Genomic DNA, 26,116 nt, shown 5'->3' on the forward strand with positions numbered 1-26,116 from the left:
TTGAGGAATTAGCACATCAAACCTGTTTTTCTTACATATGTAAATGCAGGACTTAAGCAGTGGCTTCACGCTGGTTATTTTAAAGCCGTACCATAATCGTATTTAGCCTGATTAGCTTTAAACACAAAATTATTTGAAGAAAAGTATTACAAGCTATTTAACTTCACATACACACACACACACACACACACTGAGGTAATTCTAAAAGTGTAATTTAGGCTGTGGTTCTGAACTTAGTTACTCATGCACATGTCCTGGCAGGACTAACTCCTCAATATGTAACATGAGTATATATGTGAGAATATAATTGCATATAGCTAAGATTCAGTGCGGTTCAGTGGCAAAGGTATCAATTGTGGCCAGTGTTCCTGCTAGGATGTGCTGGCACACTAACATTTAGCCTGCAGTGCATAGATTTTTGCCTGAGTACAGGGCAACAAAATTCTCTCCTGCTTGCTTCCTTCTCTGGGACTGCTGCTGCCTCCCTCAGTCGCAGGAGAGATACAAAGCTAAGCCTCCATTCCCTCAATTGACTGTGGCCTCCTCCTGCCTCCTCCTTCTTTGGGAAGGAAGAAAGGGAGAGGGAAATGTCAAAAAACCCTTATCCAATGGCAGTGTTGGTAAAGCAAGCAAAACGTAAAATTAAACAACACCCTGGAGTATGTGTCCACATCCCCAGCCAGTTAGGTACCTGCTTTCAGACCTTTGAGTCTATCTCAACAGCCAGAAACCAAAGGGTAAGCTTCCAACTTTTTTCTAGGATTTAACCAGAAAGTCAATACTGCAAGGTAAGTCACTTGCAGAATGAGTTTTGACAAAATAGTTAACCTCGTAGGTGAGCACTACATACAAGGCACCTGGATTTAGATTGAAGTCATCTGGAGAACAAAACATCACGAAATACAGAAGATTTATTAAAGAAGATTCATTAAAATTATGCAAAATATATCAAAAAAGAACTTGGCAGTGTGGAATCAAAAACCACAAACTAAATTCAAAGACTAGCTACACAATAAAGACATTGGTTCAAAAGTTAACCTCTTCAAAGTTAAAGTCTTGCAAGGCTAAACTCCAGCATATAAGTTTCTGATTGGAATTTTTAACTTGATTTAACCAACACAAAGGAGAATGGTTGGTTTGAAGCTGGACTCTTTGCCCCCACAAGCAAGGTCTTCATTTATTTAAAATCTAAACTATTCTAAGACACTCTTTTTCAATGACAGCCAGTTCTGCATCTGGGTCTTGCTACACAACATGGCACCAGGGAATGTCTTTCTGGTGTCTGTTGGACCACAAAAGGTTTATTAGGATCTGGAGCAATCACAACAGAAGAGTGTAGCAGGCTTCTTTTCAAGGTGTCAAAAGCAATTTGGACTTACTTAGCCCAGACTATTTTACCAGGTTGTTTTTTCTTGCTCAAGTCAGTGAGTGGTACAGTAATGCTTGGAAAATGATTCAAAATTTTTATAGTACCAGATTAAACCTAGAAAACTCTGAACTTCACACTTGTTTATGAACAGGCCAGTTTTGGATGCTCTGTACTTTAGTGTCTAGACTCTAGAGGCTTAATTTTCCTATACTAACTCCATGGCCTAGGCCAGGGGTCCTCAACCTACGGCCCGCGGGACAGATGCGGCCCGCTGAGGACGTTTATGCGGCCTGCCAGGTCCCTCCCCTGGATTTGGCAGCGCCTCCCTCCTGCTCTGGCAAGTCCCAGGAACTTGAATCAAACTTTTATTTTTAACCTTGCGGATGCTCATTCCTTAACCCTCTGGGGAGCCGCGAGAGCCACCGCGGGCTCGGAAAGTACCAGCCCGCAGCTTTGGGCTGGGCTCTGACTGGAAACTGCCTCCTCCTTCTCCTCCCTGTGGCCCCGACCGAGAAGCCCAGCAGCCACAGCTGCCAGACCCTTCTACTCCACTCCTCCGGCGGCAGTTGGCGGAGGGGAGGTGGCAGGTCAAAGGCACCACGCCTCCCCGGGCGCCCTCCCTCCCCTCGCTCTCTCCGCCCCGCCTTTCTCCTCTCGCTGCTGCCTGGCGTGGTGCGGCGCGCACGGTCGGGGGAAGTTAGCGAGCCGCTGGAGGGACAGCACAGCATCACTGCGAGCTGGAGGCTCGGGCTGGAGCTCCCAGGGGCGGCGCTGGGCACGAAACTGCGCGGGGAGAGAGGCGGCGGCAGCAGCAGGCGAGGTGAGCGGAGGGGCTCGCACGAGGCAGGAGCCGTTGGGGCGAGGAGGAGGGCGAGGGAGGCGGGCAGGGCATGCGCTGACGGGCGAAGTGAAGTTGCAGATGCTGAGGGAAGGAGAGAGGGAGGAAGGAAGCTGCCGCACGTGCCCCTGTATTGTTTCGGACCCGCAGTGTTAGGTCCGAATGAAGCTAGGCGCAGGCGGAGCAGTCCAAGGTCAGAGGCTCCAGAGAGAGAGACGCGAGCAGGCGCGTCCGCACTGACCTGGAAAGGGGGAGGGGTTCTGCCTCGGCTCTCTTTCCCTCACTTTGGGAGAAGTTGTGCGGAGTCTGGGGCTGGGGGTGCGCAGGGAGGCAAGCGTCTCGGGCGCACACGCGGGTGAAGTGGGAGGGGGGCGTGCTCAGGCACTGCCCCCTTCGGAGCACGAGTGGCGCCACATGGAAGGGCCACTGAGGAAGCTCTGCGGGGTGAGGGGATATAGTTGTGTGTGGTGAAGAGTTGTTGAGAAAACAGGCATGCAGACAGGGATACCTCTATTGTGGCTGCCCCCAGCCTGGCTGGAAGCACGCACAAGTGTAGGAGAACAACATCTGGGGGGAAAAAAAACCTTGGCCTGTGTTCCAGACTTTTGGTGGCATCGGCGGTGCCCATCCGTCAAAGTAAGCGGCGTGCCTGGAGCTCGCCTCCCCCTCCCCCAGCCCTTGGCTGACAGACAGTGACTTCTCCAAAGTGACTCCCATTGAAATACTGGCAAGTTTGTTGATTTAACTTTACTTCATTTTAAATATTGTATTTGTTCCCGTTTTGTTTCTTCACTTCAAAATAAGATATACGCAGCATGCATAGGAATTTGTTCATAGTTTTTGTTTTTACTATAGTCCGGCCCTCCAACAGTCTGAGGGACAGTGAACTGGCCCCCTATTTAAAAAGGTTGAGGACCCCTGGCCTAGGCATTCAACTTCACCTAATCCAAAATGACAATTTTGCACTTCAATGGTAAAACCAAAAGACTGAATTCTACTAAGCACTTGGTGAAAATGATCCAAGTGTTCTTGCTAGGTGTCACGACATATGGCAATGTCATCAAGATAAGCACAAGAAAACTCTGACAGACCTTATAGCAAGGTATTGATTAGTCTCTGAAATGTCATAGGAACATTTCTTAGACCAAATGGCAGAGTCACAAACTGAAAAAGTTCTAGGTGTGTCACAAATGCAAATTTAATAGAAGCATCTTCATCCAAACCAACTTGCCAGTAACCTTTATTCAAATCTAAGACACTGATGGATTTAGCTCAGTCTAGCTTTTCAATAAGGTCATTGATATAAGGCAAAAGAAATTGATCAGGATTAGCAACAGCATCCAATCTCCTGTAGTATACTCAAAAATGTATTCCTCCATTGGAACTACTCTAAGATGTACTGGGCTTAATCACTCCCATCTCCACTATAGATTGAATCTCAGTTGTAATATCTTTCCCACACTAACCACTGACTCTGTAAGGGTGACTCACAGGCCTATAGCCATGGGGAGGCTTGAGGCAAAGTCCCCTCCTGAATGTGCCCTGACCCCTCCCAGCTGTCTCCCCTGCTGATCCCAGGAGGAGGAGGGAGCCTGGGGCAACTGGTGATAACTGCACTAGCTGGCAGTTGGTTGGCTGGGAGGGGGCAGGCCCTCCTTCTCCACTGCCCTTGCAGGTTGGCTGATGCTGGATATGGAGCTTGTTGCCAGCAGCAAGCTCCACATCCACCACCAGCCAAGCACAAGGCTGTGCTGGTTGGCCAGGAGGTGGCAGGCCCTCCTCCCTGACTGCCATCACAGCCACCAAGCAGCAATCTCCACATAGCATGCTGCCCTCCTGGAGAAGGAGAGCCCAACAGGCGGACAAATGAGTGTTTTGCTCCCCTCCCCTCCTCTCTGCTCTGACAGGTGGGTGAATGAGTGTGGTGCTGCACTCCAGAAAACGTTCAGTAGAGGTGCAAAGACTGGGAGCAGGGAGCTTAACTAGATTACTACTGATTAGGTTAGTTACAAATTTGGGGTGGTACTTAAAAGATGACAAAGAGAGACACAGATGAACATCCTAGAGAAGTCACCCCTCCCATAGCTACCTGCCTAACTTCTATAAGTGAAGATAACTCTAGTGAGGAACAGATGTGTCAGTTTCTGTTGGAGAAGAATGCTTTGAGCATTGAAAAATGTGTGATAAATTATAAGTGTAATTATTTATTTTAAACTCAATTTTTTTATTATAGACTCATTACAATTACTACCTGTTCCAACAGGTAGGTGTACCATAATAACAAATCAAAAACAACACAATTTAAAAATATCTCAAGTGTTACCATTCCACACCACTTAATATATATATATATATTTATGCCTATTTATATTTTCTATATTTTTATAGCAGAGGAATAATGAAGCTTAACAATGCTAATAAGTGTAATTATTTATTATCTTTACAATACAAACCTATATTTCAGACAGCTGTCTCCCAATGTGATTCACATTAGAGATAGGCCCTGCCCAAAGGATAACAATGTAAAATTAGGATTAGCTATTAAGATCTGGTCACAAAGTCTCTCATCACTACTGTCCTTCTTCCGAAATGTACACAAAGCCTTTCATTTCTCTCACCTCTAATTGCCTAACAGTTTGCTTTTCCATCTGCAATTTAAAGAAAAACCAGCACTTTTGTGCTTGTCTTTTTTCCTTCTCTTACTGAACCCCTTTCTTCTAGGCATATATTACAAAACATCGTTGAAAGCTGTTCTGAAATTTATTCAAGGAGGAGGACAAGGACCCTAAGGTCAACTGACAGTAATGAGCTCAATGAGGAGCTATGGTTGAAAGAGGTTGAAATCCTCTTCAAAGAATCTGTCATTTTACCAAAATAGGTGGGGGCAATTTACTGCCTGTGCTCCCAGTCTGGTTACCATGGTTTCCAGCAGAGAGGGATGGCCTCCCTTGTAACTATACTCCTCCTAATGACAAACAACACGGGAAGTAGTGAATTAGATAATACAGTCTTCAGGTTTCCTGTCAGAAATGTGGAATGCAAGAGATGCCTTTCATTTGTCTCTGAAATAACCTAACTGTAGAGGAGACATGTTGATGGTTGCTAAACAAACTGTCAATCCATTAGTTTATGGGCTTTTTTTGTCTTTCAGTTTTGTTTTCTTTGCAGACAGAATTGACTCAAAGTTACATGACATCATTAGGGTTTGTAGAATCTTTCGGGATCAAGTGCCTTGTTCTATTGGAGAAAGTTTTCCTTCCAGACGTTTCATTCTCAGCTGCGGAGAACATCCTCAGTGGCGTTGCAGCCGGAGCAGGCACTCAGACCTTCTTGGCTGCTGTGCATTGAGTGGAGCCAGGGCTGCTGGAGAGCTGCTATTTCTAGGCTGGAGGGGGTGTGATGAAAGGGCAATTGGTTTGTGGATGTGCCCATTGTTTGGTGGGGCTTCCTGGAAGGAAACTGGCTGTTGAATGTGACCATTGTTCTGTGTTAATTGCTGGGAGGGTTGGAAGGGGTTTGAAGGGGTTTGAAGATAAGGCAGATGGTTGTTGACTGTGCTGATTGTTCTGTGGAATTTGCTGGCTGTTCTGAGACTTTCTGCAATTTATAGTCTGTAGGGTGTTTTGCAGAGCGGGGTACCAAGATTGGTGGATGAAAATGCCATCATGACATCTGTTGGGTTCATGCAAGTCATTTTTTATTCTGGAGTAGACATGGCCCCCATTCTGTGTCATTCATTCAATTTGTTTTTAAGTGCGTATTAATGAAGGACTTGATTTATGTCCTTTTGATGTCTGGAAAACACCCCCCCCCCCACCACCACCAGGTTTGCAATATAACCAATGGCTAGGACTGACATGTTTTCTGGGTTAGCAAGAGAACTCCTGTTGGCAGCTCTCTTCCTATGCTGCCAATTGGTGGGCCACTGAGGGGAAAATGGAGGTGAGGAATCACTATTGCCATAGTGACGTCACTTCTGACTTGACCCAGAAATGATACTACAATGTAGAGGTGATTCTCCAGCATTCACCCAGGTTTCTATGGTTAAATAATAAAGTCTGAGATGAATGCTGAAGCATTGTTTCTGTGCAGTGACAACATGTGTGGGCTGCACCAGAATAGATGTCACCATGTCACTGGTCCAATGTTCTTTCTAAACTGTGGAGTTTCATGAGCAAAAATTCTACTTCATGAGCCAAGAGACCTACTAGAATTAAAGTTGTGAGTGAGCCTAATTTTTTTTTTAAAAAAAACCACTCTATTTCCTTCCTTCCTTCTTTCCTTCCTTCCTCCCTCCCTCCCCCTTCTCCCCACCCCATTTTGCCACAGGCTAAAATTCCAGGAGATGCTTGGTTCACTTAATTTCTCCCTCTTCCATTTTGCTCTCATAATAACATTGTGTGACAGGTTAGGCTGGCTGGCCAAAAACCACTAGGTGAGTTTCATGGCTCTCCAGTATAGAAGTATTTCAAAGTCATTAACAAGCCAGAGTCTATGACTGGTTCATTCTTGAACTTATACATTCTCTCCCCCTTCAATACTGAATACTTCCTAGTTTAGGAAATGTTGAAGCTAACTGTAGTTGTTGTTGCAATGTCAGAGTTTGGGTGCTGTAATGAGCTGAGTTTTTATTTTTCTTGCTCACAAGCCAGGATTAAGCTATGGTTTAAAAATGCTGGGTTGAATTCCAGTGGTCTGTTCCACTAATGATGGTGCCTTCCTTGAGCACATGGTGCCTTTCTTCTGGTGTAAGTGGCTTTTAGCAGAAGAACTTCTTGTGTCAAGGAAAGGCATGTTTAATATGTATTTATTTATTTATGTATGTATTTATTTCCATTTATATTCTGCCCTTTCCACAAGCGAGCCCAGGGCAGATCACACAGCAGGCTCTAAAATACGTTAAGTATAATAAATACTTCCTCTTGTGCCAAAGGAAGCTCCTATTGTTAGTCAAACAGAAGAGAAGAAGAAGAGATTGGAGTTTTACTCTGCCTTCACCTTCACTAACCAAAGGAGTCTCAGAGTGGCTTACAATCTCCTTCCTCTCCCCACAACAGACACCCTGTGAAGTAGGTGGGGCTGAGAGAGCTCTCCCAGATCTGCTCTTGAGCAGAACAGCCTTGAGAGAACTTGTTGCTGACCCAAGGTCACACCAGTAGGTGCATGTGGAGGAATGGGGAATCAAACCTGGTTCTTCCAGATAAGAGTCCACACACTTAACCACTACACCAAACAGATCCATGGGATTCAACCCCTGGTTTGTGGGCATCTCCCCAGTTTGTTACAAATCCTAAATTCACACATCGCAAAAAAATTCTGGTAAGTCTTCCTGGATGTTTGTGATGTTGTCTTTGCTATGCGCTGTTGACTTTGTTATGCTAATATAATAATAATGGTAGGGGGGTATCAGTTCTCTGTCTCAAAGGGATTCCAAGGATTCCTGTGCTTAAGTGGACATACATAGCACACACCTCTTATAAATAAATGGGAAAAGCAGATATAGTCTGGAGGTTGGGTAGGGAGTACAACAAGTGCCAAAGGATCAAAACTCAGAAGTCTAACAGTGGAATTTCATTTTTGCTCAAAAACTGGAGGAAAGAAAAAGTACAGGTTTTAAAGCCTGTTTAGAATGCAGATTCCCTGACCTAGATGGCCCAGGCTAGCCCGATCTTATCAGATCTAAGACACTTTCCAGGGTCAGCCCTGGCTAGTATTTGGATGGGAGATCATCATAGAAGTCCAGGGTCACTACACTGGGCAATAGCAAACCGCCTCTGAACTTCTCTTGCTTGAAAATCCTATGAGGTCACTATGAGTCAGTTGTGACATGATGGCACTTTCCACCACCAAAATGTAGACATTTCTACCAATATGATTCTGTACATAATAGAGTTGTGCACATTAATTTCTAAACATTTATATCCATAATGTATTTGGGTTCTGGAAAAGGTATTAAGGCAATTACAACATTTAAAACTGTTGCCCCCACATGGAACCTACATTGATTCATTAAGGGGGTGTCACAGATCTGAAGTTAACAGTTGAAATGGTCAGAAACATGGAATGTTACAAAGCAATACCTCAGGGAAGTATTCTGGAGATTAAGATGATAAACACTAGATCTGAACTATAAGTGACACGCAGCTATTTGTTTTTTTCTCAAAAAGAAAGCAAAACCAAAAGTAGCCTCAGGGGATTGCAGAGTTCAGGTAAGGAAGGAAGATACTGTGTCATTGGCCAATATACAGAAATGCAACTTAGGAAGCGTTAGGGAGGCCAAGCCTATAGTGGGAGACCTTCCACACTAGGTTCTGCCACATATGCTACTGCTTGGTGCAGAAGCAAGAGCAAAATTGGGGAAGGGAACTGATGTTATGCCAATACTGCACCATCATTTCAGAGCAAACAAAAAAATGGCATCACTATGTTGGGGTGACACTCTAGGATGTACCTGGAACTCTATGGTAAAACCCCTAGAGTTTAGGATGAACTATAGAGTGTCACACTGATGGCACTACTAGGTTTGTTATGGCAGTGTCATCACAACATTGATTGAATTAAAATAATCAGGAATCCCCTTCCCTGTGTCTCAGGGGCGGCGGGGGACTGCCAGCACCCTAAAAAGGTGATTTTTTTTTTTTAAAAAAAACACCCACTCAGTGTAATATAATCCATGATTATAAGTCAGGTCTAGTTTGTTCCCTCAGGCTACTTTTGGTTTAAAAGAAATGGGAGAAATTGCATCTATGATTGTGAGTCAGATCAAGTTTTTAAAAAAGGTAAACCCTGTGCAAGCATCAGTCGTTTCTGACTCTGGGGTGATGTTGCTTTCACGTTTTCATGGCAGACTTTTTATGGGGTGATTTGCCATTGCCTTTCCCCAATCATCTACACCTGAAGTTTGGAAAGGAAAATCAAGTTTGGAAAGGAAAAAGAGAAAGCAAAAATGTAAGTGTAAGTCTGTATCACACAAAAGTAATATACACTATGACAAAACATTTTGACAGCTTACCTTGAAGGAGATTTCATACTGCTCCCCACCCCAGATTTCTAAACCTGGATCATAGCCACCAAGATCCCAAAACCACTTTCTGTTAACAGCAAACAGACCTCCAGCCATGACGGGGGATCTGTGGAAAGAATTGAGTGAAGTGTAAATGAAGGGTACCATCATGACATAGGGAAAAAAATGACAATCTACTTTGACAGACGCTGCTGTGGTGTTCATTTTCAGCTTTGTATGTATTGTGCAGCTCCCATCAGCATAAAACTCAGGTAGTGGGAGTTTCACTCGTGAAAAATAATAAATCTTCCTTCAGGCATAAATAGATTGCAATAAGGGACAGGTTTTCACTTTCAAACAAAGCTAGCTCATGGTGAATCATGATTATAGCGATTAGTGGTTGCAAGTTGTATTATCCGTACTTGGGACTTTTAAACTTTATTGACTTCAAGAATATTGACAGTCCTTTTCTATATATGAATAAATTGAGCAGTATTTTATTGAATGTTTTTCCTTAGGTATTTTGCTTTCAACCTTCCATTTCCATTTCCAGCCAAGGAAAGCAAATTACAGCAATGCTCTTTTTCTGCCCTTCAGCATCAGCATAATCAAAATATAATGTCCACTTAGTACACAGATGAGCTTGTAACAGAGAAGCTTAATAACAATAATCTTTATTTGTATAAGGAACAAACCTGAAGAATTATGGGATTTTTCAGACCTTTGATTCAAAACTCTTTTTGACTTTGATGAATATGTACTTGGCAAGGGCTATTGCTTGCAACTTGAACAAACTAAACATATTCAAAAGGGATAATTATTCAACAGCACCATCATGATACAGTTAGAAAACTTCATTTATTTATTTTGGATTACAACAGAAGTAAAGAAAGCTAAATATCATGGTGCTAAGTTAGATCTGATTAGGTACCATTCGAAGTTGAATTGGATGCATCAGCTAACTAAGCTACATTTTAGAGCCCTAGATTATGAGGGTCTCCCTTCCCAAATTACTAAGTGTGAGGGTTCTCAAGGGTGCAGAACGACATGGACACCCATTAACTGCTAACAAAGAAACATCTTTTCTCTCTGACAAGCACACCAGAGTAATTTTTTTACCTAGAATTCAGACTCACTCTTTACCTAGAACTCAGACACTAATTTACCACCACCACCATAGCCGCTACACAAAAACTATTCTTCAAAGATAACATAAGTATAGACTTAAAGAATAAGTATAAACTTAAAGAATGAAATGCTCATGCTTGAAACAACTGACATATGAAAGTTCAGAAGATTTCCTATTATTAGTGAACCTATCAACAGTATGAGTAGAAGAGGAAAGAGCTATGATTTGTGGCATTCAATTTTTTTCTTTTCAAAAACTGACTTTTTGTGCAATTCTCTGTACAGTTTAAACTCCACAATTATGTCTTGACATTTTCTACTGGGCAGCAGGGCTTGATATGATAAGGACAGCTGTCTGCTTTTAAAAACTGCCTGAACTGAGTCTATGCTTCTGTGGTTCCTTTGTTTGCATCCCACAGTCAGACATGAATGGATTATAGCATTATATAGGATACAATACTACTGTCAGGTAGGCTCAGTCAATTAAGGGCTATAGAATAGCCACTTCAAGTCCCACTACCACTTAGGGTTGCCAATCCCCAGATGGGGGCAGGGGATTCCCCGGTTTGGAGGCCCTCCCCCCGCTTCAAGGTTGTCAGAAAGTGGGGGAGGGGAGGGAAATGTCTGCTGGAAACTCTGTTATTCCGTATGGAGATTTATTCCCATAGAAAATAATGGAGAATTGATCCATGGGTATCTGCAGCTCTGGGGGGGCTGTTTTTTTGAGTAGAAACACCAAATTTTCAGTACAGCATCTAGTGCCTCTCCTCAGAATATCTCCCAAGTTTCAAAACGATTGGACTAGGGGGTCCAATTCTATGAGCCCCCAAAAGGTGCCCCTATCCTTCATTATTTCCTATAGAAGGAAGGCATTGAAAAGGTGTGCTGTCCCTTTAAATGTAATGGCCAGAACTCCCTTTGGAGTTCAATTATGCTTGTCACAGCCTTGATCTTGGCTCCACCCCTAATGTCTCCTGGCTCCACCCGCAAAGTCTCCTGTCTCCACCCCCAAGGTCCCCAGATATTTCTTAAATTGGACTTGGCAACCCTACTACCACTTGAAGTGAGCAACTTCATGGTGAAACCATGTTGTTGTAGGCTACCCAGGATCATCTATTTCAATCAGGAACACCAGTAAACATAGCTCTTCTGACACCTTTTCAGAAAACAAAGTCCTTGAGTGTAGCAGCCAAAAGATTAATAACTTGTAGACTAAAAGTCTTAATATAGCTGTGCTACTAAAATAATTTGGTGCCAAGGAGTGGGCACAGTTTATAGAAGGCCTGGGATTCATTCTTCAATGTCTGCAGTTAAAAGACCTCCAACTACTACATGGTCAAAGAGTTTGAAAGTGATTTCAAGCATATACTTCTCCATGGAGCAATCTCACACCAATTTAGAAATGTAGGTAAGATGGAAGTACACCAATGACACCAATTAAATTGTTCCTTCATTTTAAAGAAATCACATATACCTCCCAGCTGAGCAGTACTTGTGTCAGAATGAACCACACCATTCTTCAAAGAGGATATTTTGGAGCTGAAAAAAGTATAGAGAACAACTAAGATGGTTAGGGGGTTAGAGCACCTTTCCTATGAGGAAAGCTGGAGAATCTGTGACTTTTCAGTCTAGAAAAGAGATGACTAAGGGGAAACATGATAAAGTTTTAGAAAATTAGGCATCGGGTAAAGCGAGTAGAAAAAGAGAGCTTTTTCTCCTTCACCCATAATGCTAAAACTGAGGGCTATTCAAATAAAACTGTTGGGAAATAGATTCAGGACAGATAAAAATAAATAGTTCTTTATTCAAGGAGTAATTGGATTATGGAATTCATTGCAGATAGAGGTAGGGATGGCCACAAGCACAGATATCTTTAAAAAGGGGTAAACAGATTCATGGAGAAAAGTCCAACAGTGTCTATTAGTTATGGTGAATGAAGGGAGTCTCCATATAGAGGAAACAAACCTCTAAATACTAGTGCTGGAAAGCAGCAACAATGGAGGGCCTGTTTGACCATTCAGGTCAACTGGTAGGCTGCTGTGTGAAACAGTATGCTGAACTAGATGGGCCACTAGTCTGGTCCAGCAGGCTCTGGTTATATTCTTATGAAGCTCATATGTGCGCAGAAATCCATATTCTTTGCAGTGTGCAGACCTGCTCCCACACATCTTCTCTTGTTCTTTGAATTCGAAACCTTCCTGGGAGACTAAGAGTAGGGTTGCCAATCCCCAGGTGGGGGCAGGGGATCCCCCGGTTTGGATGCCCTCCCCCCGCTTCAGGGTCGTCAGAAAGCGGGGGGAGGGGAGGGAAATGTCTGCTGGGAACTCTATTATTCCATATGGAGATTTATTCTCATAGAAAATCAGGGAGAATTGATCTGTGGCTATATGGGGCTCTGGGGAGGCTGTTATTTGGGGTAGAGGTACCAAATTTTCAGTATAGCATCTAGTGCCTTTCCCCAAAATACCCCCCAAGTTTCAAAATGATTGGACCATGGGGTCCAATTCTATGAGCCCCAAAAGAAGTTTCCCCTATCCTTCATTATTTCCTATGGAAGGAAGACATTGAAAAGGTGTGCTGTCCCTTTAAATGTGATGGCCAGAACTCCCTTTGGAGTTCAATTATGCTTGTCACAGCCTTGCTCTTGGCTCTACCCCAAAGTCTCCTGGCTCAACCCCCAAAGTCCCCAGATATTTCTTGAATTGGACTTGGCAACCCTAACTAAGAGTGAGCAGGGAAAGAAAGACGTATTGCTTGCTCACTGCATGTTCTGCAAAGAGAACTTTTCTCTTGCATTCTCTCTGACCTGCTTCCATATGCAGTTCTCCTAAGCTGCTTAACATCATTTTGAAATCTGTCACAAACATAGATCATACCCAATACTGATCCAGCCAGTGGCCTTATTTTGAGACAGGACGCTGGTCTGTCAAGGTCCATATTGTCTACCCTGACTGGCAGCAGTTCTCCATAAGAATCTTTCAGATCACCTACCTGGTCCTTTTAAAACCGGAAATACCAGGGGCTGAACCATGCACCTTCTGCATACAAAGGGAATAGTTTACTTCTGAGCCACAGAGCCTTCAACATCAACATAGGGCAAATGCCCTAAATAAACACTATTTGTATGTGTAACTAGGATTTTCTCTATCTGCAGACCTTGTGTTATGTCTGGGCTGAAGTTCCCTAGGGTCTCTGTGAGCTTCAACCTGAAGACAATAGAGAAATAAGATTGTAGCAGCCGCAGTCTGGTTGGACAGGCTGTACTGGACTACCTATAGGGGGCAGAGGGCCAGTTTGAATGCACCTATGGGTTGGGGGCAGGGAGGAGTCTAACAGACCGTATTTAACCAGGCTGTGGTCTGTGGTTTTACATGCCTGTACATAGTTGCTGAAATCACAAGTAAAGCTGCTGGTCACTATGCTTGCAGCCCTCATTCTTAGTGCTGAACCCAGTATTCAATCTTGTATTGAATTTTAACACAATGCTAAAAAGTACACTTCATATGTAAAACATTTAAAAAGTTCTAGCTAACAGAAAGCCTGTGATTTTTCACCAGACTGACATCCCATTCAAGATTAAAGTTCAACTGCCAAGTGCAAGCAAGGCTAGCATTTTCCAGCCAGATAATCCATCTAAGTTGCACAATATCCTCCCTCCCGTTGCCAAGCTGCAAGCCTTAAGAAAGATGATCGTAGCTCAGTAAACCTCATCAATATTTTCAAGAAAATGAACTCTGAATATACAAAGATTGTATTTCAGGAGGATTAATATCCAATTACAACAATATCTACCCTCACTGTAGAGGGGAAGTGAATATATCAAAGGACTATCTTCCTTGCCCAGGGGGCTTGCTTTGCTTTGTTTAGGATTATAGGTGGCTCATTATAATTTCATGAGCAATGCTGAAAGATGCATAAATAGTTTGCCAGCCTCTGCTGACAGTGATGCCCTGCAAGCAGATCAACAGACTGATGTCTGCTTCTTCTCCATAAGGCTGGGCTCTAAACCCGATTGAAACACACCTGAAGTAAAAGCCTATTACACTGACTGTCATTTTCCAACTAGATCTATGTGTATTTTGCTTCCTGACCATGATAATAGTCTTATCTCTTGATTGAGTCCAATCAACATAAGCAAGAAATTGTTCTGAAGAATTAATTGAACACATCACAAGGAAGATGCGGTGATTGGCCCACCTTTCCTGGGAGATACCAGAACAAGAAGGGAAGCCTTTCAAGTCTTAAGTTTTTCTGAAGACAAGCCCACTGCATCCTCTGCATAGATGTTGATCAGGAAGGCAGGTCCAAACTTCAAAGAAATTCTTTGGAGATGTGACATACCATCTTACTTATTGGCTTACATAGACTATTGGCTTCCTGTTCTTCAAGAGCTGGAGTATTTCAAAACTAGTCTTTTACAACCTAGGAACCTGCAGTGCCCTAAATCCCTTTTTAAAAGGATAACTGGTAACCTTAAAAATACAGATAAATCATCAGAACATGTGATTTGGGGGCCAATCACCTAGTAAACGGTTATATATTTTTTTTTTATGATGGTATTAATAGGTGTTTCAGGGACTGACCTATAATGCTTTACTGATAGAAAACCTTTGAAAGGTGTTTTATGTTTAACAGTTCAATCCACAATTAAAGTATTTTGGATCTCTCATTGGCAGTAGTGTCTAATATTAATAGCATGGAGCTTACCAAGTAATTGATTGTGTGATCTTAAGCAGAATTGCATCCTTCAAAGCCCATTGATCCATACAATTAGAAAAGTACACTTTTCCTTAGGATTGCACAGTTGCAGTAAGAAGTATATCTTAGTGATTGACCAGTGCTCTTCTGTTTAAATCAGAATTTGATTGCAAGCTGTAAGAAGCACTCTTAAAAAATGTCTGTTCTATAAATATCAAAAACTGCTCCAAATTGTATTATAAATGCCTTTTGTGATGGTTGTTCCTGTCCATCTACTATTCAGACAACTCACCTCACATAAAAATGAACTTATAAAAGAGGTTCCTTCCTTGATCCTGCTGGGTTGGTAGTGGTGGCAGAGAGCTACATGGTGTGCCTCTCTATAACTCAGTTCTTGGCTACTTTGCCTACTTGGCTCCCATAGCTAAGCATGTTCCTAACTGAGTGTTTTAAAGTGGTCACAAATACTACTACCTGTGAACAGTTGTTTTATTCAATTAGTTTTGAACAGGTACCAATATGATGAAGACTGATAACCAACAACAAATGCAGAAGTACAAAAGCAGCACATATAATAGTTGATTTTAAATGATGCAATACTTGCTTCATTGGTTACTCTGGTGTGCAGGTAATGCAAAGAAGAGCATTTATTGACAGTGGCTACCTGGCCAGCTGCCATGTTGAATGTCATCACTTGCACAGACTCAAAACTATTCAAAACACCACCGGTATTAAATTTCCAATATTATAGGACTCTTGACTACAAAGGAAACAAGCACAGAGAGTAGAGCAAGTTTGATTTTTAAATGTCTTGTCTGAGAAAATTAAATCCTTACTAGTTTCCCTTGGATGAAAGAGCACGGGAGACTCATTGCGGTCTTTGTAATATTACTTGAATTATAAATATGCATGATAGGAGGCAAACAGACACTTGTACATGGACGTAAATCTGCTATCCTGCATTACAGCTACACATGGACACCATTTCTGCAAGCAAACTGCCCATTCAGTGAATATCCAACACAGATATTAAAGAAAATAAAGACTTTTTTATATCAAATCCTTAACTCTCATTCAGAATCACTGCAGGGAAAACCCCCCCCTATAGACTCATTCACAAGAACTGAATAGCAGACTCACAGGTTCACATTCAGAAACTCTGACAATATTGGTGCCATTATTTTCATGTTATCTCTGGAAGCCTGTGTGAGAAAGGGGCTAAGACCAGATCCGTTAAGCCAATTCCCAAGGCTACAACTGTAGCATTAAGATTCTCAGTTCCCACTGCAACCCTTTCTCCATTGAAGCAGATGACTTCTTAATGCCTTTTGTCATGAGTAGCACAGTAGCATGTGATTTTTAGATTTCTATGTCACAAGCTCTACAAATTCCTCTCAAGATAAACTTTTTTTTTTAAAAAAACCCTAGATTCTAAACCCCCTCAATAAAACTGCATTCTCAGACAGATTACTTTTTTCTGTATACAATATTACCAGCTCTAAGGCAAGATTTATGTGGCATGGCATATATTAGCAACTTTACACACATTGGGTTTGTAACAAAAGTAGAAAAATAACAATGATTTTCTTCTGTCTCTCCCAACCCTACTCCCACTGGATTAACTTGAACCAGGAGAATAAAGTCGACACAAAGCTTAAATAGCTTGCATGTTTTCATTGAAGGAATCCTTTTAAATACAACTGTGCAGCACATATTCTCAGATAGAGTTGGTTAGCTTTTCTCTGGGCTCTTTCAAGCCTGCACACAATGACATGGATTCAAGCTGATAAGGGCCTCACATTTTGCTAAGTGGATGAGACACACAGTTAATGATACAGGCTGTGATCTATCATGGAGCAGACAAAGTATTACCTCTTTGATCAGTAATATTGCCAAAAACCAGAAGGTATTCTCTTTTCCTTAGTTGCTACAGGAAAGCTTGGCTACAGGAAAGCTTGGGAATCAAAGATCAGTTTTTAAATATTTTATTTACTTCTGAGTCTCTGGAGATTAATATGGCTGTCAGAAGCAATTATCTGGTGGCAAGGTTGGAGTCTAAAGCTCTGGCCATTCTGTGTTGCCACTACACAAAGCAGGCCAGCTGGTTATCACTGGATAGCAAGTCCCAGAAAATGCAGTAATTAGGTTGTAGAAAAGGCAGCACAGAGGGTGAGAATGAGAAGGTAACTAGGTGTCCCAAAGTAATTTGGCTTCCTGAAATGTGCTTCTACCTTCCTCCTTCCAATTTTATTAAAGCTCCATAATACGCTGTGTTATGCTCTTATGGAAGGTAATGGGGAGGCAGGCACTTAACTGTAATGAAATTAGATTCCTCCTCCTCTGCACCAGAGGCACAATGACATTTTCTTGTAAAAGCCATGAAAGCTGTTTTTAAAAATGGAAGTGACAGAAAAACACTGGAATCCACTTCCCAGCAAAGGATGAAGGAGCTGAAAGCTGATGAGGTTGAGCACTTTATTGTCCCAAGTAGCGTCTGCTTTTCATTTGAAGCTGCTGTGGAGACGGGTGGGCAATGCTGTCAAAACCAAAGGAAATGAACCTTCCCATTTTATCACCCCACAAAAAGAGAGATTGTTTTGCCATTCCTACTAAATCAAAAATATAAAAAGGTCCCAATTTGGTCATAAAAATGAAATGAAAGCCATCTCTCTACATTTACACAGGCTCATTTGGCTGGATGGGGAACTATATGGAAATGAGTCTTCCTAATAGCATGCCTTATTAAAAAAAAAGTCAGAGAGAGTAGCAGAGAATTGATGTGGAGAAGCCTGGCCTGTGAATGCCTTTGATCATTTTGTCATCAGCATGTTAAGGTTATTTTGCTTAAAGGTATCCATTATTTCATTATATTTGACTGCTAAAGTAGAAGTCAATCAAACCCTAAAATCTACCACCTCAGCAGCAGGAAAGCAAAGGAATGGGAACTGGATTTCAGCAGAGACATGCCATACCTTGGAGCTTGGAACAGCCTCTACTCTGCACAGCTGTGACCTCTAATGTGGTGTTACCTGCAACCCACACCCAAACTGCTATGTGGTGAAGGAACAATGTACACACAGATTTTTATCCCCAGGGAAAGGAGAAGAGGAAGGGAGAAGCAGAGTAAAACCAGCTGTTGGCCCTTGTACTAACCCCCTAACTTTGCATTGTGCTGTGTGATGACAACCCAGCATTGGAGGGTTTTCCACTGAACCCAGAGGACAATATCAGCTGGATAATCTGATTCCTGATTATACAGGATTAAGATGCTGTGAGAGGGAACAAACAACGGTAATTCATATGTACAATGTTCTGTTCTGCAGCACAAAAGCATGATATATAATATTGTTTTCCATTCTGAGTCCCTCTACCATTCACCCTGCCTCTAACCAGCCCCTGCCTCTTATTTTCCTCATCCACCAAATGCTCCCTCATTCCCTGGATGTCTTGAAAGACAACATGGCAAGCTGCAAATGCCCAGTGGGGTTTGACAGGGGTGTCAAATGTGTGGCCTGAGGGATGGATTAGGCCCCCGGAGGGCTCATATCAGGCCTGTGAATCACTGTTATCTGCTTCTTTTTCTCTCTCTTGCTTCCTTTTTCATCACCACTTGCTTTGCCAGGCTTGCTCAATCACACAGGAGCTGCAGAGCAAAGCTTCTGTTTTCTCCATTGGCTGGCCAGCAAATGAAGCAACTTGTGTACAACTAGGAGTAAGGCCCATTGTGAAGAAAAAATACAACAGGCTCTAGAAAGAGGCTCTGGGTGAATGCATGCCACCTTTGCTGTCTTCCCACCCAAGTGAAGCCATTGACTCCCACTCAACCTCAAGGGGAGCTGATCTCTGCCATCTAGAAAACAATTGTAAAACTGAGTGATCTCCAGTGGTTCCTCAGGAGGAAATGGCATTGTACCTTAATGAGGTCCTATCCCTCCTCAAACCCCATCCTCTCCAGCCCCCACCCCTTAAATCTCCAGGAATTTTCTAACCTGGAATTGGTAACCAGTTTGGTAAGAGCCAGTTTGGTGTAGTGGTTAAGTGGATGGACTCTTATCTGGAAGAACCGGGTTTGATTCCCCTCTCCTTCACTTGCAGATGCTGGAATGGCCTTGGGTTAACCATTAGCTCTGGCAGAGGTTGTCCTTGAAAGGGCAGTTGCTGTGAGAGCCCTCTCAGCCCCACCCACCTCACAGGGTGTCTGTTGTGGAGGGAGAAGATATAGGAGATTGTAAGCCACTCTGAGTCTCTCATTCAGAGAGAAGGGCGGGGTATAAATCTACAATTCTTCTTCTTAACCCTATCTTCTTCTGTTTCTCTGCCCCTCTGATTCCAGGTTTCTATTGCCTCCCCCCTCCATGCATCCTTTACATAGGAAAATGACAGTCTTTCTTTACAGTGGTGGTGGGGGAAACCAAAGCATACATCATTCTCCTCTCCCCCTCGTGTGATCTGAACAACAATCCTGTGAGGCAGGTTAGGCTGGAAGTGTGTGACTGGTCTGAAATTACCAAGTCAGCTTCCATAGCAAGAATCTGGGTCTGGCATACACCACTCTGAAGCCCTAATTCCTATGCCACAGTGGCTGTCATAGGTGGCTGCTGCTGAACAGTAGCAAGCAGCCAGGCATAGGGTAGCCAACCCCAAGGTGGAGCCATCCCTTTATCTGCCCCTCTGACTTCAGGATTCCATTGCTTTCCCCCTCTCTGCAGCCTCTACATAGGAAAAGGACAGTCTTTCTTCACAGTGTGGGGGAGACCAAACAGCTTACATCATTCTCCTCTCCCCTATTTGATCTGAACAACAGCCCTGTGATGCAGGTTAGGCTGGAAGTCAGTGACTGTTTAATATCACCCAGTCAACTTCCACAGCAAGAACCTGTGTTTGGCATACCCCACTCTGAAGCCCTAATTCCTATGCCCTTCTCAAACTCCACCACAGAATCTCCAGGAATTTCCCATCAACCTTGAAAGGTACGACTAAAGGCCTCTGGGTGAGTGCCTGCCCAACCTTGCTGTCTTCCAACCCACCCAAGTGAAGGCATTGACTCCTCCCCACCTCAAGGGTAGCTTATCTCTGCCATCTAGATAGCAGTTGTAATTCTCAGTGATCTCCAGCCCTCACCTGGAGATTGGCAACAATGGTTCCCCAGGAGGAAATTGTTGGTTTGGATTCTATGGCATTATATTTCTCTGAAGTCCCACCCCTTCTCAACCCCCACCCCCACCCTCTCCAGGCCCCATTCCCTAAATATCCAGGAATTTTCTAACTTGGAGTTGGCAACCTTATCTCCTTCTGTTTCTTTGCCTCTCTGACTTCAGCTTTCCATCACCTCCCCCCTCCCTGAAGTCTCTGCATAGGAAATGGACAATTCTTCTCCATGGAGGGGGACCAAAGCAGCTTACATCATTCTCCTCTGCCTTCTTTGATCTGAACAATAGCCCTGTGAGGCAGGTTAGGCTGGAAGTCTGTGACTGGTTTGATATCACCCAGTCAGCTTCCACAGCAAGAACCCTGCTCTGAAGCCCTAACTCCTATGCCCTCCTCAAACTGCACCACAGCCTGCTATCTGGAATTCTATGCTTGTCAGTTCATCTTCATGACACATGAAGCTTCAAAACTTTAAGTTGTTAACCCACTGGTATCTTAATCCCAAACAAATGGCTAAATTTTCAGCATCCAACTCCTCTTAATGTTGGAAAGGTTGTAAAGACACTGGATCTATCGCACATTGTTGGTGGTAATGTCCATTTATTGCGGCTTTCTGGAACACAGTTCTTGAACACATTGCTAAAATGACTGGTTATAGAATCCCATTTCAGCCTCTGATACCTTTTCTCCAATATTGGCAAGATACAACAGTTCCTACAATCAGACGCTCATTAATTGATAGCTTATTAATGGCAGCAAAAACACCAATAGCTTCTCTCTGGAAATCCAACACAACACCTTCAATCTTGTTATGGTTCACAAAAATATGGGATCAATTAATTATGGAAAAAATCACAGTTCAAATAGCCCAATCGGACATTTATCCTAAATCTACTTCTTTTGAAGAAAAATGGTTCCCATTTATGGAGTATATTTCAACTCATGATATCCTACCACTTTCTTTCTTATTTCATATTTCGTATCATCATCATCATTATTATCAGATATGGGGTGCAGTCAGACAGTACCTCAGAATCAGTTTTTGAAAAATATTTTGTGTATTATTTTAGTTACACAAAGTAGTCTTACTCTTGATGATATCGTTATGTTGAATTTCTAGCCGTATTGTACATGATTTATCGTGCTTATATGCTCAGTAATTTCTGTTGGAGGTTGCCAAAATGCTTCTTCATATATTTATTCTGTATTGTCAAAATAGTTAATAATAAAATCTTTGAAAAGTTAAAAAAACAAAAACAAAAAAACCCTCCACCACAGAATCTCCAGGAATTTCCCACCAACCTGGAAAGGTACCACTAAAGGCTTCTGGGTAAGTGCCCCCCTCAACCTTGTTGTCTTCCAACCCAACCAAGTGAAGACATTCATGCCCCCCACCTCAAGGGTAGCTTATCTCTGCCATCTAGATAGCAGTTGTAATTCTGAGTGCTCTCCAGCCCTCGCCTGGAGATTGTGTAACAAGCAAAGAGGAATGTGGATAGTAGAGCAGGGAAAATAGGTAAACACCTCCGTGAAGACCAGCCTCCCCTCTTATACAAAGTATGAATTTCACTTATAAAAACAGTATCATTCGAACATACAAAGTCTTAAGAGCAAACAAAGGAACACATGTGACCCCACCTACAATCATTTAAATTGGAAGTCCATGTCCATAGTGCTTCAATAACAAGGTGTGGGTCCTGGTTTCAATGCAGCAGTTATCCACGGAGACAGATGCTCCTGTCTTCAAATGCACAGCTAGGCATAAAATGATACGTGACGCAGCAGTATTCTCTCCCACGTTTTGCTGTTTGCTTCTACAAGCTGTACATAAAAATGCAAACATTTAACCATACAAAAAACATTTTATTTATATATATATATATATATATATATATATATATATATATATATATATATATATATATATATATATATATATATATTTGGCCACTGTTTGACACAGAGTGTTGGACTGGATGGGCCACTGGCCTGATCCAACATGGCTTCTCTTATGTTCTTATAAGAGCATACATTTTCCAATTTTTTTCACCAATTCAATGCTGATGCTTCAAATAGCTTAACTCCAGTATAGTCAATTTCCTTCCAAGCTCTCTGATACTCCCACTTATAAGTCCACAGGGGTGCGGTCAGACCTACCATTAAAAGCGGGTGTATAGCACTCAAATCTGAACCGCTGAATATTGAATCGATGCAGGGCAGTTCAGACGAGCATCCAAGAATGCGATTCATTCTGTTGTGCGCGATCAGACATCCAATAATATCACGCTCCTTTCTTGGAGCATGCGTAATCAGATGGTGATTTCTGGGAGGGGAGGGGGTCCATTGAACATGCGCCCAACTGTTTGGATCTGGAAAATCAAAACTTTCTTCAGAGGCAGGGGGGAAGGGCGAAAGTTTCCAGAATTAACCTTGCCGATCCAAACCACGGAACTGCCAGGAATTATTTTCCTAGAAATTGGCAGTGACAATGATATCTTGAAATCCTCCACATTGAAAAAAAAAGAAATTTTTGCTGTTCTGAATAGTGGGATAACAATTCCCCCGCCCCTCTGATCCTGTGTTGATTGGAGAAGCAGAAGCGTCACCTCAGATTCCTGGATGATCTCGCAATGTGCATGTCTGCTGAGGCTTTCTTTGAAAAAACAAGGTGAGAGGCAGTATTGCGCATGAGCTGTCCAAACAACAAAAAGCCGATGCTGTGCTGCTGTTTTGAAAAAGGGCCGGACTTTATGTGCTGTCAAATTAATGCACCATTCATGCGTGGCAAGCCTGGATGACCCCGGATCACGCTTGATTGACAGATGTGGATGTCTGAACTAACACATTTAATCCGTCAGCCAGATGGAGCTGTGTCGTCACTAATGGTATGTGTGACCGCGACCCAGGTGTATCTAATTAAATCGTTCCTTAAAGCTACAGCTTACTAACATACAGTGTCTCTCTTCCAGGTAAAATCTAACTTACAAATCAAAGCAGTCCTTACGGATAGCATTTCATTTCGCGTTTTAAAAGCCATCTGGCAACATCGACCTTGCCTTGTAGTCTCAGGGGGGAATCTTTCCGCTGCAAAGAATCTCAGTGTGCTGGGATCATGCTGGAGATCCCTGTAGTGCTCCACAAGGGGAGCATCTGTCACAGAATTTTTTATTCAAGACTTGTGTTCGAGCACACATGTACACACGACACGCATCGTGCTACCCAAATAGATTTTTTTGCAGGGCATTGAAGAGTACAAATACATTGCTGAGTTGCACAGGTTGTAGTATCCTTTAAATGAACCTTGAAGCCCGTCTCTGGATGTACAGATTCCTTTAGTTCCAGAGACAAAGAGCAAGAGGAACACTTTGCTTTGATCAGCTTTTTACAAAAAAGCAAGACCTATTTTGAAAATTGAGAATGTCCTGAAGGAGAAGAGTTGGAATCTTTCCTGTGCTCTGATGAAATTGCAAAAAAGCTGGTCAAAGCCTTTGGTGAAACGAGGAAAACAAAGTACAACCTTGTAGCTGTGTTGGGCTGTGTACATCTCAAGCTGAATCTTCAAGAGACATTGTGGGGTCTTCTCAGGAGCAAGCGGACCGAGGATTCCCTTTAATATACAGAAGGACGGAATTCTATTCTTATGAGACAGTTTACTCTGAACTTTCAAAGACTGTGTTCTTCCTTTTTGTTCACTTAAGGTGTTCTATTCATCAGTGTATGGTTTGAAATAATGTTTTGTGAAAATGTTTCAAAGAACATAAAGAGGTTTATAAGAATCAAAAAATTGTATAAGTGATATAGAGGCTGGTCATCACAGAATCTCAGGGTTTACTTTTGCTGTGATTCTCTGTGTGTTGATCAATCCCCCAGTTTGGAGGTCCTCCCCCCGCTTCAGGGTCATCAGAAAACGGGCGGGGGGGAGGGGAGGAAATGTCTGCTGGGCACTCATTATTCCCTATGGAGACCAATTCCCATGGGGAATAATCGATAATTGATCCGCAGGTATTCGGGGATCTAAGGGGGCTGTTTTTGAGGTAGAGGCACCACATTTGCAGCGTAGCATCCAATGCGTCTCCTCAAAAGACCCTTCAAGTTTCAAAAAGATTGGTCCAGGGGATCCAATTTTATGAGTCCCAAAAGAAGGCACCCCTATCCTTCATTATTTCCAATGAAGGGAAGGCATTTAAAAGGTGTGCGGTCCCTTGAAATGTGATGGCCAGAACTCTCTTTGAAGTTCAGTTATGCCTGTCACACCCTTGCTCCTGGCTCCACCCCATCTCTCCTGGCTCCACCCCCAAAGTCTCCTGGCTCCACCCCCAAAGTCCCCAGATATTTCTTGAATTGGACATGGTAACCCTATCATCCCGGGGGGCCCTGCTTTGGTTGCCCCCACCATCTGAGACTAGATTGGTAGGAATCCAAGACAGGATCTTCTCTGTTGTAGCACCAATACTTGACCCAGGGAGATTTGTTTTTCTCCCTCTATCAGTGTGTGTCTTTCACCAGCAGACAAAGACTTATTTGATTCATCTGGAATGCCTCCAACAGCATCTTTTGACCCTCCTATTGTAGTTTGCTCATATGTTTTTGATAGCATTCTATATTTTTATCTGCATTTTAATTATTTTACCTTTTTAATGCTCACTTCCTTGTGTGCCATGATTGGGTGGAAAGGCAGCACAAAATATTCTTAATAAATAGCTGAATAAATAAAATAAAAATCTCAAGCCTTGTTTTCTTGTGACTATGTGCCTTTTGACAACTGGCAGCGGCTGCACACTCAGATTTATTGGGATGCATCCAAAGAGTTTGGTGAATAATTGGCTCTGTGAACATATTCAGTGAGTAGGGCATAAACCAAACCAGTAGGTGACCAACCATCTCTGATTGAAACTGCCCAGGTGCCTGTCTTTTTTCCTTTCCAAGTCTCATAGAAGCAAGCCTCAGTTTCAGTGCGAGCTCACAGGAGAACAGCTCCTGAACCTTTCTGAGAGTTCCACCTCTTCCTTCTGAGAGTTCCACCTCCTTGTCCATTGAATAGTATATGCAGCTGCATAACAATCCCTGGATGAGCTCCACCACCTATTTTTCTACAAAATGACCCTTGCGTAGAGGTATAGGAGGTTGGGGTGATTTTGATAGGCAAACCTTTGCAGCAGTGGAACAGTTAGGTCTCTTCTTTCCTCCCTGTGTCACCTTGATGAAAATCATAATCCCATCAACCTGAAATGTAGCTTTAAAAGATGGTGGAAGATCTGTAATCTCTGTGCCATCAAGCTTAGCCCTCAGCAATATCATTTGCAAAACCTTATGCTGTGCAGCAACATCAAGGCAATGCTAACACTGAAAAAATGCAGGTAGAAAGCTCCAAAAGAGAATGGACTAAATGTAAAGGGAAATAATTTGCAATATGATTAAGGAGCCCTGTTCAGAATGCCATATACCAGACTTCCATCTTTCACTGGAGACTGAAAAGCAATACAGTCAAAACTAAGTGGTCTTTGGGGGTCAATTAGAGTGGACGCTTGACAAGGCTTTCCATCTTTTATGAGTATAGAAGTCCTGGAAGAGCAAGGCCTTGATTAGTTGGAAGACTCAATGCCTTGGCAATGACTAATAGAAAGAGAGAAACCAAGTGCATTTCCTTGAAGAAACATGAGCCCCAAAGAAGTCAGCATTCTGTCTCTGTCTGTTCTGTTCCCAGGAAAGAGACAACAACTACAAGTAAATCTGACACAGCGTGCTCTGTTTTAGTGATTTTCCTTCCCTCGTACATCACCCTGTCGGCATCAATACCCTTTGGATACCTTTCCCTTCTTATTATTCTGGGAGTGGCACACAGACTTGAATTTCCCAAGGTGACAACTCTGCACAGTCAAGAGCTCCCTGTGTAGAGATGTAAAATGAAAGAGCCTCCCTCTGCCTCTGTTGA

General features: G+C 42.7%; 1 protein-coding gene across 2 annotated transcripts in view; it reads right to left on the reverse strand.

Moving 5' to 3' along the window:
• Positions 1-26,116, reverse strand: part of GALNTL6 (polypeptide N-acetylgalactosaminyltransferase like 6) — an 816,075-nt gene that overhangs the window by 54,889 nt on the left and 735,070 nt on the right. For both annotated transcript variants that reach the window (XM_060246534.1, XM_060246536.1), the window contains one exon: positions 9,220-9,337. In XM_060246534.1, the coding sequence (XP_060102517.1) occupies positions 9,220-9,337 (118 nt within the window). The remainder of the gene's footprint in view (positions 1-9,219; positions 9,338-26,116) is intronic.

This window comes from Heteronotia binoei, chromosome 9 (genome assembly GCF_032191835.1).
Source record: "Heteronotia binoei isolate CCM8104 ecotype False Entrance Well chromosome 9, APGP_CSIRO_Hbin_v1, whole genome shotgun sequence".
NCBI classification, from domain to species: Eukaryota; Metazoa; Chordata; class Lepidosauria; order Squamata; family Gekkonidae; genus Heteronotia; species Heteronotia binoei.